The sequence below is a fragment of the Schistocerca cancellata genome, chromosome 1, assembly GCF_023864275.1.
Source record: "Schistocerca cancellata isolate TAMUIC-IGC-003103 chromosome 1, iqSchCanc2.1, whole genome shotgun sequence".
In the NCBI taxonomy this organism is placed as follows: domain Eukaryota; kingdom Metazoa; phylum Arthropoda; class Insecta; order Orthoptera; family Acrididae; genus Schistocerca; species Schistocerca cancellata.
The window spans coordinates 1,134,557,868-1,134,583,466 of NC_064626.1; the positions used below are offsets into that span (position 1 = coordinate 1,134,557,868).

General features: G+C 44.8%; 1 protein-coding gene across 1 annotated transcript in view; it reads right to left on the reverse strand.

Annotated features, from left to right (window-relative positions):
- LOC126133935 (Down syndrome cell adhesion molecule-like protein Dscam2) overlaps positions 1 to 25,599 on the reverse strand; it is a 367,718-nt gene that overhangs the window by 290,027 nt on the left and 52,092 nt on the right. Inside the window, exon 4 of the mRNA XM_049915191.1 lies at positions 3,148 to 3,301. Within this exon, the coding sequence (XP_049771148.1) occupies positions 3,148 to 3,301 (154 nt within the window). The remainder of the gene's footprint in view (positions 1 to 3,147; positions 3,302 to 25,599) is intronic.

Below are 25,599 nucleotides of genomic sequence, written 5' to 3' on the forward strand. Positions count from 1 at the left end.
AACTCTGGAGGCGATCTGTTCAACAGTCATTCGGCGATCCCCCAAAACAATTCTCTCCACTTTCTCGATCGTGTCGTCAGACCGGCTTGTGCGAGCCCGAGGTTGTTTCGGTTTGTTGTCACACGATGTTCTGCCTTCATTAAACTGTCGCACCCACGTACGCACTTTCGACACATCCATAACTCCATCACCACATGTCTCCTTCAACTGTCGATGAATTTCAATTTGTTTCACACCACGCAAATTCAGAAAACGAATGATTGCACGCTGTTCAAGTAAGGAAAACGTCGCCATATTAAGTATTTAAAACAGTTCTCATTCTCGCTGCTGGCGGTAAAATTCCATCTGCCGTACGGTGCTGCCATCTCTGGGACGTATTGACAATGAACGCGGCCTCATTTTAAAACAATGTACATGTTTCTATCTCTTTCCAGTCCGGAGAAAAAAAATCGGAGGTCTTAGGACTTGAAGGCACCTCGTAAACCCGTCCAGGTGATTAGCAGTATTCCCTGGCGAAGAATGACTTCTGGTCAGACACACGCACAGTGTATGTAGTATCAGTGAGCGTGCCGTGCGTGAGTAGAATGGGGAGGGTGCGCGATCTATCTGAGTTTGGCCGAGGACAGGTTGCGGTGGCCCGCAGGCTCGGCCGAGCATTTCGGAAACTTCACAACTTGTCAGATTTTCGAGGAGTTCTGTTGTGAGTGTGGCGAAACCAAGGTGAAACCACTTCCAAACGTCTTGGGGTTGGGCAGTTACCTCTCTTTACAGGTCGGGCAGACTAGTAAAACAGGACAGGTGGCGAACTGTGGCGGAACTAACATCAGACTTCAATGCTGGGCAGAGTACAAGTGTGTCTGAACACATACTCCATCTAACGACGGGCCTCCGCAGCCGACGACCCATATATGTGCAAATGTTAACACCACGACATCGGCAGTTACTACTGAAATGGGTGCGTGACCATCGGTACTGGACCTTGGCGGAATGGTAGAGTGCTGCATTTCAGATGTGTTACGACCTGTGGCTCTACCCTTCATTCGATCCTTGCCAAACCCTACATTTAAGCAGGATAATGCACGACCGCATGTTGCATTCCTGTACGGGCCTTTCTCGATGCAGAAAATGTTCGACTGCTACCCTTGCCAGCACATGGAAGGGCGCGAATCAGTCGTCTTCTAGGGGAACAGTTCCTTGACATCCATACTAGATACAAGTTGGTGGCGGCTCCATTATGCTCTGCGGATCGTTCATGTGGGCATCCATGGGTCCAGAGAAGCTCATGACGGCCAAAGAGAATCGTATACTGGTTGCGGACTACGTACACCCCTTCATGACGATCATGTTTCCCGACGGCAGTGGCATTTTTCAGCAAGATAAGAAGAATGGAAAAGAAAATTGAGAATGCGCTAGGTGACGATCAGTTTGGCTTTAGGAAAAGTAAAGGGACGAGAGAGGTAATTCTGACGTTACGGCTAATAATGGAAGCAAGGCTAAAGAAAAATCAAGACACTTTCATAGGATTTGTCGACCTGGAAAAAGCGTTCGACAATTTAAAATGGTGCAAGCTGTTCGAGATTCTGAAAAAAGTAGGGGTAAGCTATAGGGAGAGACGGGTCATATACAATTTGTACAACAACTGAGAGGGAATAATAAGAGTGGACGATCAAGAATGAAGTGCTCGTATTAATAAGGGTGTAAGACAAGGCTGTAGCCTTTCGCCCCTACTATTCAATCTGTACATCGAGGAAGCAATGATGGAAATAAAAGAAAGGTTCAGGAGTGGAATTAAAATACAAGGTGAAAAGATATCAATGATACGATTCGCTGATGACATTGCTATCCTGAGTGAAAGTGAAGAAGAATTAAATGATCTGCTGAACGGAATGAACGGTCTAATGAGTACACAGTATGGTTTGAGAGTAAATCGGAGAAAGACGAAGGTAATGAGAAGTAGTAGAAATGAGAACAGCGAGTAACTTAACATCAGGATTGATGGTCACGAATTCAATGAAGTTAAGGAATTCTGCTACCTAGGCAGTAAAATAACCAATGACGGACGGAGCAAGGAGGACATCAAAAGCAGACTCGCTATCTACTAATATCAAATACCGGCCTTAATTTGAGGAAGAAATTTCTGAGTATGTACGTCTGGAGTACAGCATCGTATGGGAGTGAAACATGGACTGTGGGAAAACCGGAACAGAAGAGAATCGAAGCATTTGAGATGTGGTGCTATAGACGAATGTTGAAAATTAGGTGGACTGATAAGGTAAGGAATGAGGAGGTTCTACGCAGAATCGGAGAGGAAAGGAATATGTGGAAAACACTGATAAAGAGAAGGGACAGGATGTTAGGACATCTGCTAAGACATGAGGGAATGACTTCCATGGTACTAGAGGGAGCTGTAGAGGGCAAAAACTGTAGAGGAAGACAGAGATTGGAATACGTCAAGCAAATAATTGAGGACGTAGGTTGCAAGTGCTACTCTGAGATGAAGAGGTTAGCACAGGAAAGGAATTCGTGGCGTGCCGCATCAAACCAGTCAGTAGACTGATGACCAAAAAAGAAAAAAAAAAATGTGCCGTGTCAGAAGGCCACGAGTGTGATGGAGTGATTCGAGGAACACAGCGGCGAGATCTAATTCTCATGCTGGTCCCCCAACTCAACAGATCTGAAACCGATCGAACACATCTGGATTATGACTGAACGTGGAGCCGGCCGCTGTGGCCGAGCGCTTCTAGGCGCTTCAGTCCGGAACCGTTCTGCTGCTACGGTCGCAAGTTCGAATCCTGCCTCGGGCATGGATGCGTGTGATGTCTTTAGGTTAGTTAGGTTTAAGTAGTTCTAAGTCTAGGGGACTGATGACCTCAGATGTTAAGTCCCATAGTGCTCAGAGCCATTTGAACCATTTTCAACGTGGAGTCAGAGCTCGTGGCCCCTTCCCCGGAACTGTGTTTGCAGATGTGGTGCCAACTCTTTCCAGGGACCTTCCAAGGCCTCACTGCTTCCACGCCACGACGCGTCGCCGCTGTTATCCGTGCCAAAGGTGGACATATCGGCTATTAGGTAGGTGGCCATAATGTTCTGGCTAATCAGTGTATAATCCAATAATCACGTTGTAGCTCAGGCAGCAGGGTAGCTCACCTGTGTCCCAGCCGGGCGGCGTTGAGGGGCCGTCCGTCCAGCCTCCAGATGAACTGCGGGGGCGGGCTGCCGGCAGCGGCGCAGCGCAGAGACACCGGGGGCCCGGGGCTCAGCGCCTGCTCCACAAACGTCCACTGCAGCTCCGGCACTGTGTCTGAAATGTCACCATGTCGTTCAATCGAGGTATCTGCACTAATTTTATCTGTTTCGCTCGTTCTGCACAATGGGACAATGCGACACTTTTGCAAGAACGTTACAGATAGTGTATGTTAAGATGTCCAGAAGGCAACGGCCTTGCCGCTGTGGATACACCGGTTCCTGTGAGATCACCGAACTTAAGCGCTGTCGGGCATGGCCGGCACTTGGATGGGTGACCATCCAGGCCACCGTGCGCTGTTGCCATTTTTCGAGGTGCACTAAGCCTCGTGATGCCAATTGAGGAGCTACTCTACCGAATAGTAGCGGCTCCGGTCAAAGAAAACCATCGTAACGACCGGGAGAGCGGTGTGCTGACCACACGCCCCTCCTATCTGCATCCTCCACTGAGGATGACACGGCTGTCGGTAGCCACTCGTGGCCTGAAGACGGAGTGCTTTTTTTTTTTTTAAGATGTCCAGAAACAGCTGAAATTGTTAAAATTTAACAAAGCTCAAGGATCCGAAGGAATTCCTGTTTCTTGCGAGTAAAGCGCTGCAGTGCCAAGTAACGTAATCTAAGCCAATGAAACAGTATCATTTCACTTCGGTTCGAAAGATGCTGCGCTCTCTCTTTGTTGCCTGTGGGAATGTAGAAGCGGGCGAACGAGACAACAATGAATTCCATAAACATGACACATATATCAGTGAAGAGGGGTATGGACAAAACAAGTTCAAAATCCAAGAAAGGGCATTTCAGCTCCTACCGTTGTAGTAGATGATTTGCGGTGATGAGTCGTGATTGTGTTCTAGTATGTAAGTTCTTAAGGCGTCCAAAGTTTTCTCCGTGTTCATCGTCAGAAAAGTGCCAACTGCCTTTTTTATTATGGTTTTTGATATATTAATTTTTCACTTCCCATAACTCTGTTTGTTCCACATTAATGAAATTCATATTTCTATCACTGTACTAATAAACCACAATAAAAATAGCTATAAACATTTAATTGTTATTTCAAACTATTTTAATGACTTCTGTCAGCCCATCCACCGGAACATTGCAAACATATGGTACTAAGAGGCATGTCGATGGCAAGTAGGTTGCACATTAAAGAAGTACATAAAACTTTTTTATGAATCACCAGTAGCCAAAAACCAAAAGGCTATCGCCACTCTCGTTCGGTTGTACAGTTTATCATATTGGTACTGACCTTAACAATTCTTGGACTTCCCCTTTAACGATATATTAAACATCGTGTTTCAGCATCCTGAGAAATAGATGCATCCGGCATCAGTTCACGAGTTAAAGTTTCGGAAGTAGTTTGCTTACTGAAAAAAGACCGCATTCACAAAGCTTGGTTTCTCTTTTCCTTATGGACTTTTTCCCTCTAGGAATGAATATTCAGGAGAGCCGCACCCACTTAACACTAGCTAGTTTTCGTCCATTTCGCGGCTATTATGCGTCCTGAGTGTACACTTAGCCACTGAAATATACTGCCATAAAAATTGTCGGGCAACGCTGGAACTCTTGTGGCCAGCAATACTGGCAGGCAACATTGTCAGGATATATTGTTGGCAATATGCAACTTTAATTTCGCGAGTTAATGTACCTTTCGCTAGGGAGTAGAATATCTGCGAACTAAGACGTATTGTTTTCTAAGCATACGTTATCTGTTATGTCTAAATTGCATATGGTTTATAAATCTTTGGTGCAAGTTCAATTTTCTGTTTGATAATCACGATGTTTGAAATGCATGTTTTGTATGTTGATTAATTAAGGATTATAAAACTTAATATATAGGGTATACCACAATTTCTATTACACGCTTTTAGGGGTTCTGGAGAGAACTAAGTAGATAAAGTTTTGATAAGGCACCCCAGTTCGGAAATGTACCATTTGTATGCGAAATAAGTTTGAAGATCGGGTCGTTTTCAAAACTCCTGCTTCTCGGTACTCACACAGCGTAGTCAATGAGATACGATTAAGGTGCTGTGTTGCAGAGGTCGGTGGGGGTAACACCAGCAACAAGGGCTAGAGGTGCGACCTTACTGGAGTTAACGCCTGCCTTGGGGAGTGCTGAGGTGTATTCGGATGGTGTTACTGTAGTGATGTTTCTTTAGTAATTTTGGTTTTCTTCTTTTACATGCGACATTTTGTGTGTTTGATTTTGACTTTGGTCTGAGATTAATATGATTCCAGTTCCATCCAGCTGATAGAACTTAAATCTCGTCGTGTCACTGTAGGTACAATTTAGAGGCACTTTCTAATTTTTTATGAATTTACTTACTCAGTACGTCTCTGTGAGGGACATTCTAGAGACGCCAGAGATAGTCACTAAGCTTCAGGGTTGTATGCTACACTGGTTGCCTGGAACCATCTGTCATTATCAGTGACAGCTGGCTTACTCTTTCATGCCATATGTCATTAATACAGATCACAGGATTATATTAGGTTTAGGTTTTTAGTTTGTAATTATCTTTCCTGCGGCCTTCTGCATTTGTATACTGTTTCTGTAAAATGTTACTTTGAAACTGTGGCCGGCCGGGGTGGCCGAGCGGTTCTAGCCGCTACAGTCTGGAACCACGCGACCGCTACGGTCGCAGGTTCGAATACTGCTCCTGCCTCGGTCATGGATGTGTGTGGTGTCCTTAGGTTAGTTAGGTTTAAGTATTTCTAAGTTCTAGGGGACTGATGACCTCAGAAGTTAAGTCCCATAGTGCTCAGAGCCATTTGAACCATTTTTGAACTTTGAAACTGTACACTCACTGCATGCTATAGCCCCTACATCGTGGGACAATGTGTACAGAAATAAACAGAGAAGTAGAATGATATGTACTATGCACCAACTTTACAGTCAATGAATGTCTGTTACGAGACACTGTTCAGGTCACGTCAAGGACTTTGAGTACATCAAACACTGTAAAATAGTGCTCTTGAGAACTGCAGGTGTACTATCGAAAGTTAATGCTCTACGCATGTATACTGATACCTGTTCGTATCGCTTGCGAGTGTTCAGGCGACTGCACCCGGCCGCACACCCGAGAGCAACACGAACAGACGATTCGCCTAGAAGGCTTAAGATCACTTCATCTTTTCATGTCACTCCATTTTGATTGATTTCATCCACATAGAGTTCGTTTCAGTGAATCTAATTCAACCGTAACTCGTTTATGGCGAAAGAAAACAGCCAGAGCCGACACCATGCGCCGACCTTCTGTAGGTGTTCCTGCATATCGCTGTAATTTTCTTGCGTTGCAACTTCTCCATACACACCAACATCTACAAATAGCTCCACGGAGCATCCTAAATTATAATCTAGCGCTTCTTTCGCATAATCCCGAAGCTAATTTCCCATCAGACACTTTCTATTGAGACAGGTGACTCAAGCAGTTGTTCGTGAATGTACTGTGTTACCTCTTTGACAATGGATTTGCTTCTCGTATGTCTGTTCTCTTTCTTTGTCCGCTTTTGTGGTCCTCTGTGTCGTATTGATTTAATCCATGATTTTCATTTAGGGATTATTTTTCTTCATTTCTTCGAGATGACCATATAATGGCAATACTGTCTTTAGAGTCGTATTTTTAATCTTCAGAACCTTTCAAGGCTCTTCCCTTTCCTAGCCATACGATTAATGTTGATAAAGTTCGCTAGTGGACTCAGCACAGACATTTTCTTTTGATTCTCAACAAGCGGCCACCACAAGGTTGACGAACAGCACACACATTGTAATACTTTTGTCCCTGAGAAGCAGAACCTCTAAGGCTGCTCGCTCCTTAACTTCCGGAAAGTATTTTCAGCGGTACCAAAGGGGTGTGCTGTAGCGCCGCTATAAACTAATAAAAAGTATTTTTATTTATTTATTTACACGCCTAGCTCAGTAGGACCACACTGAGGCCATGGAACGTGTTAGTACACGAAATTATAACATAAAAGTAATAACAGATAAAATAAAATGTTTATGAACCCAAAAAAGTCAAGCCATAAGTTTAAGTAAACGCATAAGAATCAGCTTAATTTTTCAATGAACCCATTTACATCTACATCCATACTCCGCAAGCCACCTGACGGTGTGTGGCGGAGGGTACCTTGAGTACCTCTGTCGGTTCTCCCTTCGAGAGGAAAGTGTTCAGTTTCGATTTGAAAGGGCGTGGATTACTGCTAAAATTTTTGGATTCTTGTGATAGCTTACTGAAGATCGATGCAGCAATATATTGCACAACTTTCTGCATAAGAGTTAAGGAACTGAGATCCAAATGCAGACTGGCTTTCTTTCTAGTATTAACTGAGTGAAAGCTGTTATTGCTTAGGAATGAGCTGATATTTTTAACAAGAAACGACACTAAAGAAGATATATATTGAAAGGCCAATGTCAAAATACCCAGACTAGTAAACAGGGCTCGACAGGAGGTTCGCAAACTTATATCACTTATTGCCCGAACTGATCGTTTCTGAGCCAAAAATTTCCTTTGAGAATGGGAAGAGTTACCCCAGAATATAGCACGATACCACATAAACGAATGAAAATAAGCAACTGCTAAGGTCATCACTCCCTAAGCTTACACACTACTTAAACTAAATTATCCTAAGGACAAACACACACACACCCAAGCCCGAGGGAGGGCTCCAACCTCCGCCGGGACCATTTTCAATCTATCCCAGGCAGATTGATAGGGGTCATGTCTGGAGAACATACTGGCCATTCTAGTCGAGCGATGTCGTTATCCTGAAGGAAGTCATTCACAAGATGTACACGATGGGCGTGCAAATTGTCGTCCATGAAGACGAATGCCTCGCCAATATGTTGCCGATATGGTTGCACTATCGGTTGGAGGATGGCATTCACGTATGGTACAGCCTTTACAGCGCCTTTCATGACTACGAGCGGCTCCACATAACGTCACCCCAAAACAGCAGGGAACCTCCACCTCGCTGCAGTCGCTGGACAGTGTGTCTAAGGCGTTCAGCCTGACCGGGTTGCCTCCAAACACGTCTCCGACGATTGTGTGGTTGAAGGCATATGCGACACGGATCGGTGAAGAGAACGTGATGCCAATCCTGAGCGGTCCATTCGGCATGTTGTTGGGCCCATCTGTACCGCGCTGCATGGTGTCGTGGTTGCAAAGATGGACCTCGCCATGGACGTCGAAAGTCAAGTTGTGCTTCAGGCAGCCTATTGCGCACAGTTTGACTCGTAACATGACATCCTGTGCCAGTACGAAAAGCATTATTCAACATGGTGACGTTGCTGTCATGGTTCCTCCGAGCCATAATCCGTACGTAGCGGTCATCCACTACAGTAGTAGCCCTTGGGCGGCCTGAGCGAGGTATGTCATGGTCAGTTCCTGTCTCTCTGTATCTCCTCCATGTCCGAACAACATCGCTCAACATCGTTTTGGTTCAATCCGAGACGCCTGGACACTTCCCTTGTTGAGAGCCCTTCCTGGCACAAAGTAACAATGCGGACGCGATCGAATTGTGGTATAGACCGTCTAAGCATGTTTGAATTACAGACAACAAGAGCCGTGTACCTCCTTCCTGGTGGAATGAGTGGGACTGATCGGCTGCCAAACACCCTCCGTCTAATGGGCGCTGCTCATGCATGGTTGTTTACATCTTTGGGTGGGTTTATTGACATCTCTTAACAGTCAAAGGGGGGTTGGTCTGTGATACAATATTCACAGTCAACGTCTATCTTCAGGAGTTCTGGGAACTGGGGTGATGCAAAACTCTTTTTGATATGTGTACTTAGCTCCGACATATATGTATTCGCAATTACACACAACAGTGTTCTGGCCACGACTGACGCTTGCAAAGTATTGACACTGCACAAGTGTGGTTCTAGCCTGGCATGTGTATTTAGGTTCAAACACACATTTCTTGCAGTGTTTGCATATTTTTTTACAACTGCTGTGTATGAGGGGCATTCAGTAAGTAATGCGACATAATTTTTTTGTCTGAAACTGTGTTAGTTTCATTAAGGATTTCAGTACACAATATTATTCCCCAATCTTTTGACTACAAAATCCTATTTTTGAACATAACCTCCGTTCAATCCGACGGTCTTACTGGAAAGGCCTGTATGCCCGCGTGGTATCACTCTGCTGGTGATGAACCCGTGTTTCACCCCTTGTGACAATGTTCGACAAAAAATTGTCATGAACAGCCTCGTAACCCGCAAGCAGTTCCGCACAGATTGCCCATAGTTGCTCTTTATGGTCTTCTATTAGAAGGCGGGGAACCCAATGGGCACCCACCTTTGAGTACGCCTATTGATGGACGGGTGTGTCAGCGCTACCATAGGAGAAGTCCAGTTGATCAGCGTGATATTTGATTGTTATCCGCCGATCACCTCGAATGAGAGTTTTTGTATGTCCATCCTTTTAGCGGGACGTCTCTGGGACGACGACCATTTACTATGGTGACAAAAAATACAACACCTACAGCCATCCTTATGATTTTATTTTATTTTGTCGCTACCAGTTTCGACGCTTCATTGCGTCATCTTCAGGCTGTTTTGATGCGTTACAGGTTGATACGATCCCCATGCATAACCCATCAGTAGCCAGCATTACTGGATTCGCAGATAATGTGTCAGCACTCCAACAGTGCAGGTGTCACAGCCGTGTGTGTTGGCGGCCATCAAGCGGGAGGTCGGACCTTATACGATGATAACCTAGGTTTTTTTTCACGGCAAGGTGTCCATAGACATTCTGCAAGCGTCTATGAATATCTGCGATCCTCTGATTTTCTGCCAAAAGGAACTTACTGAGCCGCGTGGGATTAGCCGAGCGGTCTAGGGCGCTGCAGTCATAGACTGTGCAGCTGGTCCCGGCAGAGGTTCGAGTCCGCCGTCGGGCATGGGTGTGTGTGTGTTTGTCCTTAGGTTAATTTAGGTTAAGTAGTGTGTAAGCTTAGCAGCTGATGACATTAGATGTTAAGTCCCAATAAAAAAAATATTACTGACAGCTCTCTGCTTGGAACGCACCTCCTCTACAGACGATATTTAGAAGGCTGCGTATACCGCTGGCATCTGTTGGAATTTCGTGAAACTATAGTGACCAAAGCGGGAATATTCCACGAAATCCCACAGAAAATTCCGTATTTTTTAACGAAACTGGCTGAGAAAAAAAGTGTGTTGAGTCATTAATTAAAACTTCCGGGCTGAGTTAATGTGGTCCATATATAAAACTTCTTCTCCTTCCTGACGTTTAGTTGCCGGCTGCGGGCAACATCTTCTGAGGTGAGTCGGCGACTGGCCGCTAGGCGCTGGTGGTCCCGTTTATATAGAGCGCTGAGATGGCGCCACCACTTGTCACGTGCTTTCGACTTTAAAACTATCTCTGGCTAGTGCCATCTCTCTCGATTACAGGTAATCGATTGTCACTTCGTTGGTACAAAGTTGACCGCCATATGTTGTCTAGTTTTAATCCTTCTTCCTTTCTATTAAAATTATTTCCGTGCTTGTAGATCTCTATAGCTTCTCTATACATGCGAGTGTAATAATGTGAGGTCCTAGCTATCACGTTTGTCTCACTAAATTTTATTTCGTGATCACCGTTTTTGAAAACGTGTTCCGCTACAGCTGATTTGTCAATCTGTCCCAATCTACAGTTCATTTTGTGTTCCGTTAGGCGGGTATTAACACTCCTTTTAGTTGTTCCAATATAAACCATGCCACAGCTACACGGAATTTTATACACACCTGGGGTAGCTAAGGGGTGTCGTGCGTCTTTCACTGATCTTAAACTTTCACCAATTTTTTTGGTAGGTCGAAAGATTGTCTCCACTTTAAACTTGGCCAAAACTTTACCAATGCGGACCGTGATGTTATGAATAAATGGAAGAAAATTTTTTCCAGCCGACGGTTGTTGTTGTCGTGTATTTTCGGACACTTTTCTTCTAGGGTGGAGTCCTCGATCTATTTCCTTGTCAGTGTACCCATTTCTCTTGAAAGCTGTTCGCAAATGGCTTAATTCATCTTGCAAGTAAATTGGCTCACAGATGTTATTAGCTCTGTACACTAAAGTTTTTATGACTCCTCTCTTCTGCCTAGGATAATGACTCGAATTCTTATGTAGGTAACGATCGGTGTGTGTGTCTTTCCTATATACCTTGTGCCCTGAAGTCCCATCTGCCCGTTTAATAACCAATACATCCAAAAAATTTAGTTGTCCATTACTCTCTTTCTCCGTGGTGAATTGTATCTTTGGATTGAAACTGTTTATGTGCACCAAAAAATTACTCAGTTCCTCTTCAGAATGATTCCATATCACAAAGGTGTCATCCACATATCGATACCATTTCAAAGGGCTTTTTCTGGCCGACTGCAGGAAGGAAGGAGAAGACTACGGCAATTCAGCCGAGAAGTTTTAATTAATGAAGACGCGGGCAATGAAAGCTTACATGTTATGATGTGTTGAGTCACTTAGTGAACGCCCCTCGTGTATACGAGGTGCAAGTGAAGATGGGGCTAGTAGTGGCGAATTAGTAACGCGGGAAAGAAACTGAAATCTTCCCATGCAGCCAGACAGTAATTTATTTATAATTTTAGGTCAGAGATATTAGATTTCATGCGGAAGTTTACCGAGAGTCCTTTCGCCACACACCATTCGCGAATGAAAAAGAGAAGAGGAACGATAATGGTGCAAAACGTTTTCTGCCGCAGACATGGTAAGGGAGCTTGCGGTATGACTATGTAGATGAAGATGTCACGATGTGACGAAGACTTGCGTAATTACGTGATAACGGGACGTGGGGAAAGGAGAAATAGAAGACAGTGGAGTGAGAGACAGGCGGGAGCAGGTAGGGATAGAGAGACAGACAGAAACAAATGAAAAGAAAGAATGAGAGCGATGGTTATCTTGCAGAAGGTGAGGTTAATCAAGTTACGGGGAGTGTTGGGAGCGCAGCGCGGCGGTCGCTAGGTGTGGGTTAATTAAAATAAAGCCGGCCGATTACTGGGCGGGTCAGGAGAGCGCGGCTGCACAGCGGATAACGCCACGGGACTGGCGCGATACGGGCGGCCGCGTTCGAAACGCAGGGCGGGCCTTCATTACCCTAAAACACCGAGCCCCGGCTGCTGGCTTCTGGCTGGCGGCGCACGGACAACAGCGCGCGCCGCGTGGTCCGCTGCTGTAATCCAAATGACGCTCCCCTGCTGTGTGGGCGGCCGCGCGGCCAAAGACTGGCCTCGAGGGGTTGCGGAAAGGCATTCACGCAACTGCTAGGGGCAATACTCAGCGTTACAGCGTCCTTGCTCGCCGTACGCCCCCCATCCCTCAAGCTACACTACTGGCCATTAAAATTGCTACACCACGAAGGTGACGTGCTAAAGACGCGATATTTAACGGACAGGAAGAAGATGCTGTGATATGCAAACGATTAGCTTTTCAGAGCATTCACACAAGGTTGGCGCCGGTGGCGACACCTACAACGTGCTGACCCGAGGAAAATTTCCAACCGATTTCTCATACACAAACAGCAGTTGACCGACGTTGCCCGATGAAACGTTGTTGTGATGCCTCGTGTAAGGGGGAGGAATGCGTACCATGACGTTTCCGACTTTGATAAAGGTCGGATTGTAGCCTATCGCGAGTGCGGTTTATCGTATCGCGACATTGCTGCTCGCGTTGGTCGAGATCCAATGACTGTTAGCAGAATATGGAATCGGTGGGTTCAGGAGGGTAATACGGAACGCCGTGCTGGATCCCAGCGACCTCATATCACTAGCAGTCGAGATGACAGGCATGGCTGTAAAGGATCGTGCAGCCACGTCTCGATCCCTGAGTCAACAGATGGGGACGTTTGCAAGACAACAACCATCTGCACCAAAAGTTCGACGGCGTTTGCAGCCGCATGGACTACCAGCTTGGAGACCATGGCTGCGGCTACCCTCGACGCTGCATCACAGTCAGGAGCGCCTTCGACGGTGTACGCAACGACGAACCTGGCAGCACGAATGGCAAAACGTCATTTTTTCGGATGAATCCATGTTCTGTTTATAGCACTATGATGGTCGCATCCGTGTTTGCCGACATCACGGTGAACGCACATTGGAAGTGTGTATTCGTCATCGCCATACTGGCGTATCACCCGGCGTGATGGTATGGGGTGCCATTGGTTACACGTCTCCGTCACCTCTTGTTCGCATTGACGGCACTTTGAACAGCGGACGGTACATTTCAGATGTGTTACGACCCATGGCTCTACCCTTCATTCGATCCCTGCGAAACCCTACATTTCAGCAGGATAATGCACAACCGCATGTTGTAGGTTCTGTACGGGCCTTTCTGGATACAGAAAATGTTCGACAGCTGCTCTGGCCAACACATCCTCCAGACATCTCACCAATTGAAAACGTCTGGTCAATGGTGGCCGAGCAACTGGCTCGTCACAATACTCCAGTCACTACTCTTGACGAACTGTGGTATCGTGTTGAAGCTGCATGGGCAGCTGTGCCTGTACACGCCGTCCAAGCTCTGTTTGACTCAATGTCCAGGCGTATCAAGGCCGTTATTACGGCCAGAGGTGGTTGTTCTGGATACTGATTTCTCAGGTTCTAAGCACCCAAACTCTGTGAAAATGTAATCACATATCAGTTCTAGTATAATATATTTGTCCAATGAATACCCGTTTATCATCTGTATTTCTTCTTGGTGTAGCAATTTTAATGACCAGTAGTGTAAAAAACCCTCTAAACAGAGTATATCAAAGGTACTGGGAGTAATGTAAGTACGTGGGTCGTTCAATAAGTAATGCAACACACTTGTTTCTCGGACAATATCGATGGAAAAAGAATGCGGAATTTGTTGTGGGACATCGTGGAATATTTCCGCTTCAGCCACTACAGTTTCATAAAGCTCCGACAGCTGGAGTGGCTGTAAGTCACCTTCAAAACGGCGTCTGTAACGGAGGTGTGTTACAGGTAGAGAGCTATCAATGAGTTCCTTTCGGCGGAAAACCAGAGCATCGCAGTTATTCATAGGCACTTGCAGCATCTACGGAACCCTGGCGGTGAATAAAAACACGGTGAGTCGTTGGGCTAAGTGTCTGTCATCATTGCAAAGTCGCGCAAATCCCTCCGATCTTTTGTGTGAAGGCCGGCCGCACACTCCTAATCTCATTCGAAGTGATCGACGGGTCACATACACCTCTCTGCAGAACTGGACGTATATGTTGGCACTGCTGCCATATTCGTCCTCCAGTGGGGCCACTCAAACACGTGGAATCCTCGCTAACAGAAGATCGTAAAGAGCAAAAAATGGTTCAAATGGCTCTGAGCACTGTGGGACTCAGCATCTGAGGTCACCAGTCCCCTATAACTTGGAACTATTTAAACCTAACTAACCTAAGAACATCACACACATCGATGCCAGAGGCAGGATTCGAACCTGTGACCGTAGCGGTCGCGCGGTTCCAGACTGTAGCGCCTAGAACCGCTCGGCCACCTCGACCGTCTTGTAAAGAGCAACGAAGGACCATCTGTGCGGAATTGCTTGCGCGTTACGAGGCTAAGAGTGACAACTTTTTGTCGAACATCGTCAGAAGCGATGAAATATGGATTTATCACTTGAAATGGAAACAAAACGGTAATCCATGGAGCGGCTCCATACCACCTCTTCTCCAAAGCGTTCAAAGACGCACCCTTACCCGGTAAAGTCATGCCTAGGTCTTCTGGGATCCTGAGGGAATTATTCTGTTTGATGTCACTCCTCATGGTGCAACGATCAACCATGAAGTGTATTGTGTTACCCTCAGGAAATTGAGAAACGTCTACAGTGTGCTGGTCGCCACAAAAATGCAAACGAACCTTTCTTTCTCCCAATATGAGTAATGTAGAAGTAAATATCCTCGGAGGAGTGAAACAACCTAAATCACTTAATTAAAGTAAGTCTTCTGGTCCAGACTGTATACCAATTAGGTTCCTTTAGGACTATGCTGATGCATTAGCTCCATACTTAACAATCATATACAACCGTTCGCTCGACGAAAGATCCGTACCCAAAGACTGGAAAGTTGCACAGGTCACACCAATATTCAAGAAAGGTAGTAGGAGTAATACACTAAATTACAGGCCCATACCATTAACGTCGCTGTGCAGCAGGATTTTGGAACAATAATGTGTTCGAACATTATGAATTACCTCGAAGAAAACGGTCTATTGACACACAGTCAACATGGGTTTAGAAATTATCGTTCCTGTGAAACAGAATTAGCTCTTTATTCACATGCAGTGCTGAGTGCTATTGACAAGGGATTTCAGATCGATTCCGTATTTCTGGATTTCCGGAAGGCTTTTGACACTGTGCCACACAAGCGGTTCGTAGTGAAATTGCGTGCTTATGGAATATAGTCTCAGTTATGTGACCGGATTTGTGATTCCCTGTCAGAGAGGTGACAGTTCGTAGTAATTGACGGAAAGTCATCGAGTAAACCAGAAGTGATTTCTGTCGTTTCCCAAGGTACTGTTTTGGCCCTTTGCTGTTACTAATCTATATAAACGATTTAGGAGACAAAAAAAATGGTTCAAATGGCTCTGAGCACTATGGGACTTAACTTCTGAGGTCATCAGTCCCCTAGAACTTAGAACTACTTAAACCTAACCAACCTAATGACATCAAACACATCCATGCCCGAGTCGGGATTCGAACATGCGACCGTTGCGGTCATGCGCTTGCAGACTGTAGCGCCTAGAACCGCTCGGCCACCTCGGCTGGCATTTTGGAGACAATCTGAGCAGCAATCTTCGTTTGTTTGCAGAAGACGCTGTCGTTTATCGACTAATAAAGTCATCAGAAGATCAAAACAAATTGCAAAGCGATTTAGAAAAGATATCAGAATGGTGCGAAAAGTAGCAGTTGACCCTAAATAACGAAAAGTGTGAGGTCATCCACATGAGTGCTAAAAGGAACTCGTTAAACTTCGGTTACACGATAAATCAGTCAGATCTAAAGGCCGTAAATTCAACTGAAAATCTAGGTATTACAATTACGAACAACTTAAACTGGAAGGAAGACATAGAAAACGTTGTGGGGAAGGCTAACCAAAGACTGCGCTTTATTGGCAGGACACTTAGAAAATGTAACAGACCTACTAAGGAGACTGCCCACACTACGCATGTCCGTCCTCTTTTAGAATACTGCTGCGCGGTGTGGGATCCTTACCAGATAGGACTGACGGAGTACATCGAAAAAGTTCAAAGAAAGGCAGCACGTTTTGTATTATCGCGAAATATAGGAGAGAGTGTCACAGAAATGATACAAGATTTATGCTGGACATCATTAAAAGAAAGTCGTTTTTCGTTGCGACGGAATCTTCTCACGAAATTCCAATCACCAACTTTCTCCTCCGAAAGCGAAAATATTTTTTTGACACTTACCTACATAGGGACGAACGATCACCACGATAAAATAAGGGAAATCAGAGATCGTACGGAAAGATATAGGTGTTCATTCTTTCAGCGCGCTATACGAGCTTGGAATAATAGAGAATTTTGAAGGTGGTTCGATGAACCCTCCCTCTGCCAGGCAATTGAATGTGATATGTAGAGTATCCATGTAGATGTAGATGTAGATGACAACGCGAGGTCTCACACAAGTCTGCGCACCCAAAAGGAGCTCCCAAAACTTCATTGGACTGTTCTTCCTCATCAACCCTACAGCCCAGATCTCGCACCTTCCGACTTCCATCTGTTTGGCCCAATGAGGGATGCACTTGGCCGTAAGCAGAACACGGATGATGGAGAGCTTACTGAAGAAGCAACACGTTGCCCCCGACGCAGACAAGTAGAGTCGAACTATGCGGCTCTGTCAGTAAGGTGGCGTAAGGCCTTCGCACTGAACTGAGGTTATGTTGAAAAATAGGATTTTGTAGCCGAAAAAGCAGGGAATAATATGGTTTATTAGAATCCTGAATAAAACCAACCTGTTTTCAGAAAAAATGTGCTACATTATTTATTGAACGTCCCTCATATGTGGTTGTAGGTAGATCGCAGGGAGATACAGATAGGTCGCAACCGCAGTTTGAAAACGCACCAAAAAGTCATTAAGCGGCTTGGTTCAGCAATGCTGTACGCGTTATTACAGCTATAAACGTTTGAAGAGTGAGTCTTTACATACATGTCTTATAGAATAGATAGTGTTGACAATCGACAGCTGTACGAAATACTTCGAAATTAATTCGCTGGTCGCGAAGTGCTTGACATCAGCTGTGTTATGGATAGATCGCCTGCCCAGTAGCGACATATGAAAATTTGAGACGGACCAGGAATCGAACCTGCGCTGCGATATAAGTATTGTAACATTATGTGATTGCCTTATCATTTTAAATCATTCACTAATCGAGCAGACGCTCGGCAACAGCTACAGTTAGCAAATAATATTGCGAGAAAGTAAAAGGTGAACGTCCTGTGACGTAACGTGATACTGTCGAAGCGCCGTCAGAGATGCAGTGAGTTACTGACTTTGAAAACCGCGGCGCGAAAAACGTACAGAAGAAGAACAATTTTACACACTCTTTTGATGTACGAGATATTCTCGACGAGTTACTCAGATACTCATTTTTTCTTGTCTCTTGTAACTTGTGTGGGACGTGCATGTCTTGCCACCGTATTATTATTGTTGAAAATAATATTATTTTAGTGTAAAGTAAAAGTGCAATACTAAAAGTGCAATACTGCATAGCCGTAGATTTATTGATTTATTGTGCGACGTGTATGTGAAAACGTCAAAGGAATTATTTTCATTACGAGAAGAGAAGTGCCAGTCAAAACGGCATACATGTTAAATCCTTCATTGCAGTGTAAGTTCATATATTAATTGACATAAGTTCAGAGTTAAATGGAACCGGTATATGGACTATTTATTTAGTATAGAACCTGCGTCTCACTCCTTCATGAAGTTATTTAATTTTCTTTATGTTTCTGCCAAATAGAGAGTTCACAGTCACGAATTCTTTCGTTGAAATCGGACGGAAGTTGCATGCTTCGAAATATTTTCTCCGCGCCATATTCTAATGGTAAATGCATGATAAACTACGGTCCCTTAGGAAATTCATGTTGAGCTATCCAAAAATATTAATATTTTGAATAGGCATTTACTCTCCTCTGCAATACAACTTCCGACTGATCAGACGATCCAACAAGATACAGCCGCACACGGTAGGCGTTAGCAAATATATTTCCACCGCTGATTATAGCTATATGTCACAACACAAAAGTAAACATATTGTTATAATTAGCGACTAAGAACGGGGCATTTATAACATATCGTTATAGTGTGTAGACAGTGTGATATATGAAAGTTTCGGACGTCTGAGGAGCATGCTCGGATAGTCTGATGGACCAACAATCTCGTTTCCGCTGTCGTGCGGCTCGGACGTCTGTTTAGGTCCATGCCGCGGAGCTTCGCGCGGACGCAGTTGTTTACTTCGTCCTAACCTGCGCTAGTGCTTCCACTTTCGCTCTACAACGGCTTATTCGTATCGACAGTCTACCATCAAGATCAGCTTTAATAAGAATTTGCACGACCAAAGGCCTTTGAACTGGAACGTTTTATAAGTGCAAAAATTAAAGTTGAATCACAAAATATGCTTGGAATCCACATCTCTATCACAAACAGCGTGATCTATGTCAAACTGATCAGTGACACGGTGTGTGACAAAGGCGGACTTAAATTGAAACATTCTGACGGCTGTGGCGGAGCGGTAGCTATTGAACATGTAGGGCTTGGATTAAGAACTGTCAGAGTATTCGAGCTACCATTTGAGATTTCGACTGACATCGTGGTTGCCGCGCTACAACCCCATGGTAGGGTACTGAGCCACACAGTAGAAAAATGGGCAACCTTATACACATACCTGGCACTTATTGGTATGCGACAAATAGGGATCGAGACATTAAAATATGTGCCGTCTTATTTCAGAACTGGAGGCTGCAGAGCGATAGTCATTTACCATGATCACCCGTAAATTTTCTGAGGTTGTGGTCAGGAAGGCCATGTCTCCTCCGCATGCTTCCAACGAAGACCTCTACAAGTACCGGCAGCTGAAGCTGTAGCAACAGCTATGGCGACATCCTTCCCTCTCACATACGCACATGTGTTCCGGAAGAACGTCCCACCGAAGAGTGACCTGACCCAACAGCTGGACAGTCCCGCCGAAAGGCCGACGACGGCGTATGATGACACGAGCATGGAGGCAGCGGCCACCGGAGGGCACCGACCGATACCCACAGTAAGAGATCGGAAGATAAAACGGTCATCGACAGTAGGATAGTGGTGACAGAGAAACATCCCCACATTCGGATACAGATACTCAACGTGCGTAAGCAACGATCCCTGAAGCGATACAAGAATCGACGCCTCCTCCCGTCGGACAACTGCTCGATACGTAACGCAGGACGACGATCAAGAAACGACAGAGGATGCCTGCTACCTTACAGAGGGTATCGAGACCTCACTTCAGAACACCACCGTCTTGACAGCAGCATACGACAACAGCTACCTAAGAAGCTCGACAACACAGAGCTACCAGGAGTCCGCTGCCAATACATTGTAGTGGAGGAGGCGACAGAGGGACGGGGCTGGAAAGATCCGGCCGACAGTACAAACTTCTCCCAAGGAGACTCAGCTGATGATTGTGGAGCCAGCCGGGGTGGCCGAACGGTTCTAGGCGCTACAGTCTGGAACCGCGCGACCGCTACGGTTGCAGGTTCGAATCCTGCCTCGGGAACGGATGTGTGTGATGTCCTTAGGTTAGTCAGGTTCAAGTAGTTCTAAGTTCTAGGGGACTGATGACCTCAGAAGTTAAGTCCCATAGTGCTCAGAGCCATTTGAACCATTTTTATTGTGGAGGGGACTCATTGGCTGTCGCAACAGGCGACACGGCGTGGGCGACGCACCTTTAAAGTTAGAAATATAACCAACGACGGCGGAGAGGACGGAGCTAAGTAGCGCCTCAGTACAACAACGGATGGCTTAAGCTACCGTGGCCGATAAAAATGCGACGGAACGAAGACAAGCATATCGGCTTGGATCTGTCAGTACCATACAGTCGCAGATTGAGGTATCTTTACTCGAAGATATGTTACAAGTGGCGGACATCGACATCGTCCTCCTACAAGAAGTATACGTCGATGAATTTCCTGTCAGTACGGGTGCAAGCGAATCCTACGTATCTTACGGCTCCGGAACTGGCAGCGGCATAGCAATACTTCTCAGAGAAGGCAACACGGCACAGGAAGTACTACACATACCGTCGGCGCAGGGATTAGCAATGACAGTTCTTGATGTACGACTCAGCAGCGTCTGGTACAGTTAGGAGACGAGATCGTTGCCGCTTCTTCGAAGAGGAAATTGACCCGCTCAGCCAAGGTCGACACGACCTTTTAATCCTAGGCGACGATTTTAGCTGTGTACTTGCACCAAAAGGTCAATTTCCTCGATTTATACTGTGCCCAGAACTACAAATGTTGGTGCAGAATGTGCGTCTTTTGACACCTGGGAGTATGCCCACGGTCTCCGGCCTGGGTGCACCCATACGAAGAATCATTCCGCTAGTCGTCTCGACCGAATGTATGTTACACGCAATCTTAACGCTGACGTCTTCGAAGTGGAACTGTGGCCTACAGCCTAAATTTACCATGTGTGTGTGTGTGTGTGTGTGTGTGTGTGTGTGTTTTGTGGTCTTCAGTCCAGAGACTGGTTTGATGCAGCTCTCCATGCTACTCTATCCTGTGCAAGCTTCTTACATGGACCATACGGCATTAATATGTACAATCCTCCTCCTGTGGCAGCAGATGTAGCGCGGCCGCCGTCCTTGGAAAATGAACGTCGCCCACCTGAGAGACCCAGCTTGTCGAGACGACATTGAGAATGTTTCATGATCTTGTGAAAGACGCCTTCGAGCGTACCCCACGACCCAAACTGGCGCTACGCCGTGCAATCATGTCGTATGGCCGTGAGCGGGCAGTGTGACGACATCATACGATGTACTTCAATTTCATGTTGCAACCGGAATGCGACGAACAAGTGCCTTCTCTTGAGCGGCAAGCGGGGATACGAGCAGATGCCAAAATTATATCTATCATGCAACGTCACATCGAAGGTACTGTGGCCACGGCGCGAACACTAGAATACAGGAGAACGCCCATTGATGTATCACATCATCCACGAAAGCAAAGGACGACGAAGAGCCTGGTGCATGCCGTAAACACGGATGATGGCAGAGATTTCACATTGCAAAAAGAAATAGAGAAAGCCTTCGTAGAACATTACACTCAACTTTTCATTGCAATGGTTACTGATATAGCGACCATTACCGAATTTACACATACGATTTTCGACACCATCGAACCGGAGGCGAAGGTACAACTGATGGAGGAGATTAGAGTGGAGGAATTGACGGGCGTCATTGCCAGAGGAGGGCTGAATAAGTCGGCGGAACCAGATGGCCCCTTTTTGGAATTCTAAAGGACCTTTAGCTATATGATAACACCACCATGGACTGCTATCTGCCGCGAATTAATGTCTCCTGACGTACACTCACCACCGGCTTTTTTGGAGGGGCTGATTATCCCAATACACGGATAAGGGACTGCTGACCGCTGACATTCCTTAACTGTGACTTTAAAATATTCACCAGATTATTAGCATCATTCCTCCGAAGAGTATGACGCCAAGAGACCTCATTCGATCAAACGTCACTCCGCGGAGATAACAACATCCAGACGGCATTTGGTGAACATCGCGATCTGATCAGCTATTTTGTACAGCCTCCGTGGAACACTAGCATCGATAGATTTTGATCAGGTCTTACACAGAGGGAACCATAACTGTCTTGTAGGCGTTCTGACGCACATGTGGTTTCCACTACCATTTATCACTGTCGTGATGCGACGACTCCGCAGTGCCTTTTCCATAGTGCTCGTCAGTGGGTTACGACGAAATCTCTCATCGTAGCGAGATCTCTCAGACGAGGATGTTCCTTATCTACGATGTTATATGCACTGGCCCTCGGACCGTTACTTTGCGGCCTTCGTCACCGCTTGACACGATTGACTTTGCGAGGATACACATTTAACTTCAAGTCGTATGCGGATGACCTAGTACTTATAGGGCAGAATGAAGACGACGTTCGTGTGGGTTTAAATTGGATCCACAAATATGAAACGGCCACTGGCAGCCGCATAAATGACGACATATCAGTAGCGATGAATAATGGTGTTGGACTAACAGAAGGATGTGCAGTACCTTTACGGATCATGGATACCTTGAAATGCCTAGGGATTGTTTTTATCAACTACATGCGTCGCACGGCAGCGTTCAACTATGACATTACTACAGTCAGTCCGGACGGGCGCCGAAGGGAACATCACACGGGCATTACACATGATCCAGGCGGTCACATACACTATGTGATCAAAAGTAGCCGGACACCGGGCTGAAAATGACTTTCAAGTTCTTGGCGCCCTCCATCGCTAATACTGGAATTCAATATGGTGTTGGCCCACGCTTAACCTTGATGACAGCTTCCACTCTCGCAAGCATACGTTGAAAGGTGGCTACACTGAGCCACAGCGCCAAAAATCGCGCCAGAGAGAGTATTGTTCCGCCGCCTCCACTGGCAGTGCGTGTTGAGAGGTAGTGGCAAGCAGTTCTTGCCGAGAGTTCTTGCCGAGCAGTTGTGGTGGACACTGCTTGTAGCGGAAGTTGAGATGAGATGTGGTAGTGCTGAGTGTTGTTCCATGTTGTGCAGCTATGTGATGGGAGAGATAGCAGATGTTATTCTAATGGAGATATTGTAATGATCTGAGTGCTTTTCGTCAATATAAATTAAGGTAACTAACTACTGTTATTTATTTTGTTATTATTTGTGTGTCCTGAATAATGCTTAATTACAGGTTCAGTCAACAAAGTATCTGGCGTGTGTTCTTGTATTAGAGTGTAATTTTGGTTTTCTTGCACAATTATAGTATTTGTAATTTTCTTTTATCACGTCAGTATAATTGCTATTTAAAAATTCTTGTCTTTAAATGCGAACATTTTTGGGTTAGGCTTTACCGTGACTGTTACTGACATTAAATGAAACAACAAGTTCACTGTTACCAGTCACCGTTTTATTTTTATTTCCACGACGCGTTTCGAAGGTTTAAACCTCCATCATCGGGTGGATTTACATTAGTAAGTATTACATTTGTGTGTGTGTATTGTGTTACGATTTTTGGAGGAACTTGTGGCACTGCCTAGTGGAGAAACAAAACGCTATTTCAGAATATGGTTTAGGATTAATTTTGACAAAAAAATTAAACTGATATCTAATGGTAAACATTAAATAAGTAAACTACAGTACCTTCAGTGATCACAAGTTCCTTTTGCTGTCGTAACACATCACATGTATACTGCCACATTTGTAAACAAATATGGCGTCTGGAATCAGCTGGGTGCAAGGTTCGTATAGCAGAAGTGAAGACATAATCGCAAAGTGCAAAGAATATACATCATAACAATATTATTACAGAATAATTGCTTTAAGCATTTAGCGGTGTTTGTTTATGTGTGTGTACTTCAGGTGGTATATAAATCCAATTCTGACAAGTTAAAACAGCAAACATTCGTACTCGTTTGTACAATCACGTGAAATGTTAAAATGGCTTAAACTTCATACTTATTGATAACAATTAGATGAAATGTTACAGACTATAATTACAATGATCATATTGGCTACAACAGTAAAATCATACATACATTACACTCTTTGATTGGGGTTAATAAACGGATGTGAAGTGAGGGGGTGGAGTCAGAAGGAGAGGTAGAGAGAGAGAAAAAGTGTGTGTGTGTGTGTGTGTGTGTGTGTGTGTGTGAGTGAAATGAAAGGGGGGAGAGGGAGAGAGAGAGAGAGAGAGAGAGAGAGAGAGAGAGAGGGAGAGAGGAAAGAGTGATTATATGGGAGGAAACATTTACATGGCAAGGAGTCTTAAGATTGCATGTTGCATATATTACCTGCCTAAAGGTTGGGGTAATACATTGGTTAATGCTATAAACTATGCAGATAGATATACATTTGTGCCAGTAGTTGATGTACATACAGTTTTAAGCTGACAAGGGGCACAAGCTGTTGGTGTGATGAATTATCTGTGAGTGAGGTCAATCTCTTGTAGTCTTGGCAGCTGTCAATATTTATGGTAAATATTAGGGGTGTGTGTGTGTGTGTGTGTGTGTGTGTGTGTGTGTGTGTGTGTGTGTGTGTGTGTGCATTTTATGAGTGTAGGCAGTTGCTGAAAACAGAGATGATACTATTGTAAATATTGTCATTTTTGTCATTTAAGATAGATTCTGGTTGTTCCATTTGATGTTTGTATATTTGGAGTGTTTCAAGGATGTCTAGTTTTCTGCCTTTTGGTTGGATGTGTAAGATGCTAATACTTGTGTTGTTAATATGGTGTTTTGTTTCATGCAGGTGGGTAGCTATTGCTGATGTGTGATATTTTTTGTTTTTTAGTGCTGCCATGTGTTCCTTGAACCTAATCTCAAATGATCTGCCTGTCTGGCCTATGTAGAAGCAGTCACAGTCCAAACATTCAATTTTGTACACACCTGTGTGATGAAGTGGGTGTCGTGTGCCGATGTTGTGGGGTAACTTCTGTCCAATCTTGTTATCTGTTGTAAAGGATATGCTTATGCCTTTCCGTTTGAAGACATTGGCAATCTGGTATGAAATGTTACCCAGAAAGGGGATTGTATGGAAGATGTTATTTTCTTTTTGCTTTTTGTGTTGTGATTCCTTTGCCATTATTGAGTGTTTTAGGGTGTCTACTATGGAGCTGTTATAACCATTTTCAATTGCTGCTTGTTTTATTATTTCAATTTCTTGATTACATTTATCTTCTGAGAGTGGTAGTTGGATAGCTCTATTAATCATGTACCGGAATGCTGCCATTTTGTGTGCTGCGGGGTGGCAAGAGGAGTTGTGGATTGTGGTATGTGTTGTGGTAGGCTTCCGATAAATTTCAAACTGATGTCTTTTATTCTTTATTCTAATGGTAAGGTCTAGGAAATTTATACTGTCGTCTTTTTTGTGTTCAACTGTGAATTTTATGTTTTCATGGGAGTTGTTGAAAAACTGATTCAACTCACTGATGTCATCTTTAGTGCCTTTGATTAAAATGATGGTATCATCTACATATCTGTAGTAGTAGATGATATTTTTGAGGAGGTGGTGATTGGAATTCAGGATTTTGTCTTCTAGGTTGCTTATAAATATTTCTGCTAGCAATCCGGAAAGATTTGAGCCCATTGCCAGACCATCTGTTTGTTGGTAGATTTT